At 40.2% G+C, this 10,000-nt stretch overlaps 1 protein-coding gene across 1 annotated transcript in view; it reads left to right on the top strand.

Annotated features, from left to right (window-relative positions):
- The window catches only part of LOC145406784 (metabotropic glutamate receptor 8-like), a 315,468-nt gene that overhangs the window by 116,774 nt on the left and 188,694 nt on the right, over window positions 1-10,000 (top strand). Inside the window, exon 2 of the mRNA XM_080277881.1 lies at window positions 409-540. Coding sequence (XP_080134007.1) covers window positions 409-540 — 132 coding nt within the window. The remainder of the gene's footprint in view (window positions 1-408; window positions 541-10,000) is intronic.

Below are 10,000 nucleotides of genomic sequence, written 5' to 3'. Positions count from 1 at the left end.
CAAAAAAAGAAAAACGTAAAGAGGTATAGAGAACTGTCTGAAAGAGAAAAAAAAAGTGAAAGAGAGCAGGAGAAAGAGCGTGAGATAGAAAGTGTGAAAGAGAGATAAAAAGCATGAAAGAGAGGACTACCAGGAGAGAGACAGGTGAAGAGAGAGAGGGATATGAGAGGTGATGGAGGAGGAGGGGTGAGAGGGAAGGAAAAAAAAAAGTGCTTCGTAGTGACTTCGTATATTTCTCTCTCTCTCTCTCTCTCTCTCTCTCTCTCTCTCTCTCTCTCTCTCTCTCTCTCTCAAAATACAGAGGCAGTATTCGAATTAACTACATGTCTATCTTATGGAATATTTTATACTCTCTCTCTCTCTCTCTCTCTCTCTCAGACTAACCCCCTCTCTCTCTCTGCCACCCAGGACGCCTCAGACTTCAAGTGCAAGGGAGGGAAGAAGCCGATCTACACTCCCCCGAAGCCAGTGGTGGGGGTCATAGGAGCCGCCTCGTCCTCGGTCTCTGTCATGATCGCCAACATCCTTAGACTCTTCAAGGTGAGAGAGAGAGAGAGAGAGAGAGAGAGAGAGTAAAGGACTAAGAATCACTATTTTACTATTTCTATAAAGACTGTACATTGTTAGGCCCTAAGAGGTAAATGGGAAAGGGGAGAAGGGAGAGAAAGAGACGAGAAGAGGGAGAGAAAAGGTAGGATAGTTGGATGGGGAGAAAGACAGATTAGTTTACTGTTTCTTTTCTGATTGTCAACATTCCCAAGCACTTCACGGTGAGCGAGTGGATGGGGGGAGAGAGAGAGAGAGAGAGAGAGAGAGAGAGAGGAAGAAGGAAAAAGCAGGAGACAGAGGGAAGAAGAATGAAGAAGAGGAACTTTGGTAATAATAAGAATATATATAGGGATAAGAAGATTAAGAGAACAAAAAGGGAAGAGGAAGGAGTAAAGGGAAAAGAGGAGGAAAACAGATGGAAGGGAGGCAGAGAAAATGGGAAAGCGAAAGGGGACGAGGAGGAGGAGGAGGAAAGGGATGGAAGAAAAAGAAGAATGTAATAAGAAGAGACAAGAGAAACAGAGGGAGGTGAGGCACAGAAAATGGAAGAGAAGAAGAAGAGAAATGGAAGACAAGAATAAATGGAAGAGGAACAGAATACGTAAATGCTTCTGTAACGATTGCCAATAACCAAAGGGTCTTCAAGGTAAGGGAGAAGGAAGCGGGATGGAAGAAGAAGAAGAAGAAGAAGAAGAAGAAGAAGAAGAAGAAGGAGAAGAAGATGAAGATGAAATGATGCAGAGGGAAGAAAACATGGTAAGAGAGAAAATGAATAACTGTAGGAAGAAAGAAGGCAAGGAAGAATGCAAGAAAAAGAACAGAGGAAGGGGAAGACACAAGGAAATAGTGAAGATGAATAAAGGGAGGAGAAGGAGAAGGAAAGGAGGAAGACAGGATTTAAAAGAACAGAAAAAGAAGGAAGAAGAGGGTGAACTTTTAACATAAATTTTCTGATGCCTGCCAAAAATTTCCAGATACGGAGAGAAGCGAGGGAGAAAGTAAAGGGAGGAAGGGAAGAATGGAGATAGGGAGGAGGAGGAGGAGGAGGAGGAGGAGGAGACAAGAAATGGGATGGAGGAGGGGGAAGGAAGTTCAAGACGAGAGAAGAGAACAGATACAAACAAGAAAGAAAGACAAGGACGATGATAGAAAAAAGATAACTAGAAGGAATAGGAAGTAGAGAGAGAGAGAGAGAGAGAGAGAGAGAGAGAGAGAGAGAGAGAGAGAGAGAGAGAGAGGAGCAGGGAAAAGCTAAAGGAAAAGAGAAGATAAAGTGAGGCAATAAAGAAAATGGGGGAAAGGACAGGGTCAACTTTAGGTCATAGATGTTCTGATGGATTGCTAACATTATCTGGTACTTTAGGTGAGAGAGAGAGAGAGAGAGAGAGAGAGAGAGAGAGAGAGAGAGAGAGAGAGAGAGAGAGAGAGAGATGAAAAAAGATGGTACGAAAAAAACGATAAATCTATAGGAAAAAGGTAAACTGAGATAAAGAGGGCAGAGAAAAAATAAAATGCTTACTAAATAAAGTAGGAAAATGTAACAGAAAAGAGAAAATAAAAACGAAAGGAAAAAGAACAATTCAATTTCAGATATTCCTTGTTATCAGGACTAAAGAGGAAGTTGGTGAAATGGAATAGGAAAAGGTGAAGAGGGAAATTCAAGGAGAGGAGAATGAAAGATAAAGATAAAATGGGGAGTAATACAAAAAGATGGATGACACTGTGTATATGACTGTAATATCTAAGGAGACATAGAAAAAGGGATCTGTCTGTCTGTCTATCTATCTATCCATCTATCTGTCTCTCTCTCTATCTCTGTATATATAGAGAGAAGAGAGAGAGGAGAGGCAGAGAGCATCAAAAGGAGTGTAAAAGGGAAGGTGGATGGTTGGAAAATGACAACCGAGTGTAAAATTTGTTATAATCGTAAACACTCTCATCCCCTCCTACGTAAGGCTGGATAGATGGCGAGAGAGAGAGAGAGGGAGGAGAGGAGAAAGGAGGGAAAGAAGAATGAGGGATAAAATGCAGGAGGAAGGGTAAGAGGAAATGGATGAAGAGAGATGAATGATGAGAGGAGGGAGAGGAAAATGGGATTAGGAAAAAGGAGGGACGAAAAAGTGGGGATAAAATACAAGAGGAGAAATAAGAGGAAATGGGTGAAGAAAGGAGAGAAGAAGGATGGGAGGAGGGAAAAGAAAATGGGAATATATAGAATGATGAAGTAAATGGGGGACTGTGGAAGAAGGAGAAAAGACGGAACTAAGTGAAAAAAGGGGAAGAATAGACGGAACAAGGATAAAAAATATATTGAAAACAATTAACGAAGAAGCAAGAAAAAAGATAAGAGAGAAAAAAGACGAATGAGAAGAAAAACTTAAGGTTCGACAGAAAAGATGACAGAAAAACGTTCAATTTCCGTATGAAAAAAGGGGATAAACGAAAAAATGGAGAGAGAGAGAGAGAGACAGAGAGAGAGAGAGATATTCATATAAGAAAGGAAGGAAGAAGAAAATAAAAGCATAGGGAAGAATGCCATCCCTTGTATATCAAATGTCAGTGGCATGGAAGTCTGCAGTCGGGCAAAAAAAAAAAAAAGAAAAAAGAAAGAAAGAAAGAAAACAAAAGGAAAGAAAAACGAAAAAGAAAACAGCAAATCTAAATAAAAACTGTATTGGTCTCCCTGTCTTATTTCTCCATATTGATTTAACCCTTTCTCAACAAAGCCCAATTTAACACTTTATTTCTCTATCATCAGGCAATTTTATTCAGCTTGGGAGTCTTTTTTTTATTTGTAGCCCACTGGGAAAACAAGACAAAGGGCACATTTGATAGCCGCACCCACCCCAGACAAAACCACTACCCAAACAACAGGAATAAGCCAATAAAAGATGTCACTGAATTAAAATGTATGGGATGACGAAAACAACAACAAAATAACAACACAAAATCAGCAAAAAACAAAATAAAATCAACATAAAACATCAAGAAAACAACAAAATCAACAAAAGCAAAAATTAAATCAACCACACATCAAGAAAACAATATCAGCTACATAACAAAAAAAAAAAACAACCAAAACAACAAACAAAAGAAAAAATCAAGCACAAAACATCACCGAAAAGAAAACCAATAAAAACGTCAAAAAAACAACAATAAAACAAACAAGACAACAAACAAAAACAACAGCAGGAACAAGTGACAATCTGATGTGGAAGTACTTAAGGTGATTTATGAGATGTGATGGGGGAGAGGAAAGACAGGGAGAGACGGATGGAGAGTGATAAATATAAGCCATAAGAGAGAGAGAGAGAGAGAGAGAGAGAGAGAGAGAGAGAGAGAGAGAGAGAGAGATGAGGACGGAAATTTAATGTCGTCTGGTACTGAGGAAAAATACGCAGCAAAATGAGAGCCAAGAAAAAGAGAAAAGAGTAAAGAAGAGACGAAGAGAAGAATAAATATGATGATAAAAAGGAAAGAAAATAACAGAAAGAGATGAGAGGTGATGGAGGAGAAGGAAGGGAGGAAGACAGAGAGAGAGAGAGAGAGAGAGAGAGAGAGAGAGAGAGAGAGAGAGAGGAGAAAGAAATCGTGTAACTGGACAAAGTAACAAAATGAGAGGAAACCAAATGGAAAAGAAAATGGAAGAGACGACAGAAGATGGAAGAAAAAAAAAAGAAGAAAGGAAGAAAGAGAGCGAGGAAGAAAGAGAGGAAGATGAGGCAAGGGAAAGGAGAGAAAATGGGTGTGGCAGGAAGAAAACAAAATAGTGGAATGGGAGGAAAGCAAATTGGGAGGAGGAGTGTGGGTGACAGGTAGGAAGACTGCCGGAGGGAGAGAAAGAAGCGATCAGGGAGGGAAAGAGGGAGGGAGGAGGGGAAGAAAGGGATGGGAGGGGAAGGAGGGAGGGAAGGAAAGAAAAGGTAAGAGGGCTGGAGCGAGGAGAAGGTTTGAGCAGAGAAGGAATGAGGGAGGGGAAGGAAAGGAAGGAGACTGAATGTGAAGGGGAGGGATGGAGGTAGGGCAAAGAAATGTAGCACTGCTGGAGGAAATGAGGGAAGGGAGGGAAAGGATAGAGGAAGGGAGAGGGAAAGGAGGAAGAGAAGCCAGGGGCAAGAAAAACACTGGAGGGAAGGAGGGAGGGTGATATGGAAAGGAGGAGGAAAGGAAGAAAAGAAGAAAGGAACGATGAACAGAAGGAAGAAAGGAAGGAAGGAAGGAAGGAGAGAGAGAGAGAGAGAGAGAGAGAGAGAAACTGCAGAATATAAAGTAAGATCCATCAAAGAAAATATCGAAAGAAAGTGGGCAAGAAGGAGGTTAACCTGAATCACTGGCCAATATTCTTATCGGATAAAATGGCTCCCTAACACCTTTTCCTAACCGATTTATTTTATTTATTACACCTTATTACCCTTTTCCACGCTGTATAAATCCTTCCAATATCGCCATACTCTAAATAAATAACGTACAAAAGGATATTAACCAGCCATAACCAAAGATAAATCGCTAAGGAAGAGGTGCTAGGGAGCTTTCTTAACCACACTTGTGAGAAGAAGTTATGAAAAAAACAAAGAATTATAATAAAAAGGGTGAGATAACGGAATGAGCAAAATAAAGATTGAAAGGAGAAAAGTAAGTACATTAATACTGAGAAAACAGGAATGAGGGGAAAAGACGAGAAAAGTATAAATAACAGAAAAGAAAGAAAGCCGAAAAAAGTATGGAAAACGACACAAAATATGTAAAAAAAAAAAAAAGGGAAAGTAAAAACAGAGCAATATTAACAAAACGAAAGAAAACAGGAAAAAACAAGAAAAAGGACTCAGAAGTAAAAATATGAGTCAACAACTAAAAAAGAAAACACGACAATTAAAGGAAAAAACATGACAAGAAAAGATGGAAAGAAAAAATACTGAAAAAGAAAAAAAGGAAAGAGAGAGAGAGAGAGAGAGAGAGAGAGAGAGAGAGAGAGAGAGAGAGAAAAAAGAGAAAGTGAGTGAGGGAACCTGGGGTCAGTGCGTTAGTTATGGCGCTACTTGAACCAAACTTGTGGGATAAATTTTGTCATTTTGTCCAGGTCTCTTCCCACGAACCCCCTGGCTCTACTTAACCTCCCTCCCTCCCTCCCTCCCTCTCTCCCTCTCTCCCTCTCTCTCTCTCTCTCTCCATTTTTCTTATCATACATCTCCCTTCCCATTCTGATCCAAAATTCATACCCTTTGCGGAATTCAGTTTTGCTAGTAACTCTCTCTCTCTCTCTCTCTCTCTCTCTCTCTCTCTCTCTCTCTCTCTCTCTCTCTCTCTCTCTCTCTCTCACTTTCATTTTCTTCTTGTTTTCTTTTCCTCTTAAATTTCATACACCTTATCCCTTCCACTTACTCTTCTACTTCTCTTCCACTCCTCCTTTCATCACGCATCACTCTTATTTCTCCTCCCACTTCTCTCTCCATCTTTTAAGCCTCCTCCCACTTCTCTCTCCGTCCCTTTTTCTTCCTCCCACTTCCCTCTCCGTCTCTTATTCCTCCTCCCACTTCCCTTTCCGTCTCTTATTTCTCCTCTCACTTCTCTCTCCATCTTTTATTCCTTCTACCACTTCTCTCCAACCCGACAAGGAACCCTAATCACTTTTCACTTTGGTTGATGGCCAAAGATATCAATTTTACTAGTAACCAAGAAGACTCATTCCTGTTTCTGGCTTACAGAATTTCACGCAACCACATCTTAGCATCCGAGTTATCGAAGTGGCAGAGTTCCATCAGGTGAAAACACACACTTAAAATTTCTCTCCCCCTCCAATACGAGAAGCCATTCCAAAAGCTGAGAAAAATTGCTGGATGAAAGAAAATACATATACAAATCGCCATCTAAGAGTCTAATGGAGACTTTGTAATATCAGCCTAAATTACCTTCAAATAATCAATAGGCATAAAACTTAAGCCTTCTCCCTGGCCCTTCACAACAAGGTCCTTCCAAAATAAATAAATAAATCGTTCTATCTATCTATTGCCAGTCGCCTTAATCCCGTAAGGGGTGGCCACAAACAAATCGCCTCCACGTCACGCTGTCCCCCGCCATTTCACTGCCCTGCTCCCAACTCACACCCCCTTCTCTCATATACCTCTCCACTCCTTCCCTCCATGAATACATAAATAGATAAATTAATAGATAAATCGTTTGAGGGAGACCAGAATATAATAGAGAAGTTTTCATCTTAGTAGGTATTGGGAATTTCTGATTCGTTCACATCTAAAGGTTAATTATTATCTTTAAAAAAATCATTGTCTTGTGACTTACTGACAAAAAAAATATATTGTTGCTGTAAAATGCAAACAATTTTCGTTTTTCAAGCGTTCCTGAGTTATTGGGTATTGGCTTCGTCTGTTTTATCATCTTCACACACACACACACACACACACACACACACACACACACACACACACACACACACACACACACACACACACACACACACACACACACACACGACACATACAAAAAAATCACATACAAACTATAACACACAATCACACACATGCATATATAAATATACATACACATATAAACAAAGAGAGAGAGAGAGAGAGAGAGAGAGAGAGAGAGAGAGAGAGAGAGAGAGAGAGAGAATGTTTGTACTGGAATCAAAGCCAAACACAGATCAATCCCTAACAAACCAGGCCAAATGGACTGACCCAAGGAAGTTTGTGTGTCTCCCAGAAAGTTAAAATAAAGTTGTTTTTAGTACTCTCTCTCTCTCTCTCTCTCTCTCTCTCTCTGATCTCCATTTCATCCTACCTCGACTTTTCTCCCTCGTTACCTATGTTTTATCAACCTCTTTATCTCTGTTATTTTCCTTTTTACCTCATTTTTTAACTTCCTCTCTCTCTCTCTCTCTCTCTCTCTCTCTCTCTCTCTCTCTCTTTTCCCATTCACTTTATTTCAGTTTAACTTTTCTCCCGTTCTTTATCTTTTTTCAAGTACCATTCTTCCTCTCTCCCTCTCTCTCCTCATCTTTTATTCTATCTTAACTTTTCTCTCCTCCTGACTTTTTTTTTTATCCCTTTGCTTCGTTGCTTGACCTTAATTACCTGAATATCTCCTTAAGAATCTATGAGGTAAGCTTCTGTGACATCTACCTCAATTTCCCTTTTCAAGAGTTACGTCACGAGGAAAAAAAATCTGCACACACTCCTGACACACACACACACACACACACACACACACACACACACACACACACACACACACACACACACACACACACACACACACACACACACACACACACCTCAACATGGCCCTATGCAGGTAAGTGTTTGACCCCGCCTCCGTCACCACTACTTCCTGTATTTAGATGCAAAGTAGGCAAAGCAAATTTCCCAACGACAAACTTTGATGTTACGCGTGTTTGGGTCGCAGGTAGGACGGGAAGAAAGGAGAGGGGGATGTGGAGGGAGAGGATGTGGAGGGAAGGATATGGAGGGAGAGGATGTGGAGTGAAAGGATGTGGAGGGAAGGATATGGAGGGAGAGGATGTGGAGGGAAGGATATGGAGGGAGAGGATGTGGAGTGAAAGGATATTTGGATGTTTAGCTAAGGTGGAGGTGGATCAGAATGTTGCGAAGCCTGCGATGATGATGATGATAATGATGATGAAGAGGAGGAAGAGGAGGAGGAGGTGAGATGATGATGATGATGATGATGATATCCCTAATGGTGTGGTGGTGGACATTTGCGAGGGTGTAAGTGTGAAGAAGTGGGCACTTTGTAAATGTGCGAGTTTGTGGTGTAGGCTAAATACATACGAATGTGCGCAGTTTTGAGTGTGTGTGTGTGTGTGTGTGTGTGTGTGTGTGTGTGTGTGTGTGTGTGTGTGTGTGTGTGTGTGTGTGTGTGTGTGTGTGTGTGTGTGTGTGTGTGTGTGTGTGTGTGTGTGTGTGTGTGTGTGTGTGTGTGTGTGTGTGTGTGTGTGTGTGTGTGTGGATATATGGGTTTTTGAAATTATCACAGCACATACTATTTTAACTTGACAAAGATCTCTACCCCATTTCAGCTCAGTTGGTGGCCATGTGTTGTCAGATTAGAGGGCTGATTTGACTAGTAACCAAGAAGATTCACTCCTCCCTCATAACTAAGGCTACCGAAATTTATGTAACAACGACTTAGGCCAGTATTCTTGTGGCATGAGGAGACTCCCTAACATCTCTTCCTTAGCGACTTATTTTTGGATATGCCTGGTTAATATTCTTTTGTACGTTATTTAGACAGAGTACGGCGATTGTAGATGGATTTATGTAACACAGAGGAGGAGGAGAATAAAGGAGTAATAAGCAAAATAAATCAGTTACGAATAGGTGTTAAGGTGTGAGTGACCTAGTTCCTCCGAATGAAAATAAATCGGTCATTTTAAGTGTTCCGGGATTAAACACGAAATACTGCTCTGTTATGTGTAAAAGAGTTAGCATTTGTGAGCGTCAGTAAGTTAATATGAGAGGGAATGTGAGAACTGCATATTATTAGTCTCTTTATGAGCGTTTCCATCACCGCATTTTTCCTTCATATATTGCGAGCTCTTTTCCAGGCTCTACTTTATAGGCCAATGAGCTCTACGTGACTGTTTAAATAAGGATAAAACAGAGCATGGCCTTTATTTACGGGGTTATTTAGGAGGACAGGATAAATCTAAGCTATTTTCTCTCTCTCTCTCTCTCTCTCTCTCTCTCTCTCTCTCTCTCTCTCTCTCTCAGATACACTACAGCAGCTACCCTCCTCACACTACTAAAAAAATCAAGCAGAAGACTAACGCATTACCTTCAAGACGATGGCCCCTCTAATCAGAGAAAATTTATACCTGTCGTGAATGAACTGAAGATGACCTGTTACCTAAGACACGTGGCCATGAAAATTCCAGGTTAACCCAATATCTTTTTTTATTAGAGGTACACATTTTGACTTTTTAATTTAGCATAAAAAATCGAATATCCTTTGCATTTAACCCATTCAATACATTTTTTTTTTCTATTCTGCACTTACGACCATCAGACAATTTTATTCAGCTCAGCAAATAACTCTAGAACTAACAAGGCTTCTGATGGATAAATATAACTCAATATAACTCCACCGATTAACAAAATGAAAACAGCAAAAAACTGATAATAGAAAATGAACTGGTTTAATAAAAAATACAACCCATACAAATTTTTCAAAGCCTAGAGAACAAATAAATGTGCTTTTTAATAGCTAAGACAGCCTGTAAAAATGTAAATATTTTCTCATCCAAAGCATTTACGAGCGAGGTTCATAAGGATCATGTAAAAATGTCCTCAATAACCAGGAGGCTTCAGATTTTTACACTCAGAGAAATGAAATTGTAAATGTTTTATGGTTGTAGTCAATGATGGACGTGGATTTTAGATGTACACACAGAAATACACATACACATGATACACATACA

This window comes from Coenobita brevimanus, chromosome 71, assembly GCF_032717465.1.
Source record: "Coenobita brevimanus isolate Jiangsu-jjx chromosome 71, ASM3271746v2, whole genome shotgun sequence".
Taxonomy (NCBI): Eukaryota; Metazoa; Arthropoda; class Malacostraca; order Decapoda; family Coenobitidae; genus Coenobita; species Coenobita brevimanus.
The sequence above is the reverse complement of the archived record's forward strand: the minus strand, read 5'-3'. Positions and strand labels throughout refer to the sequence as shown.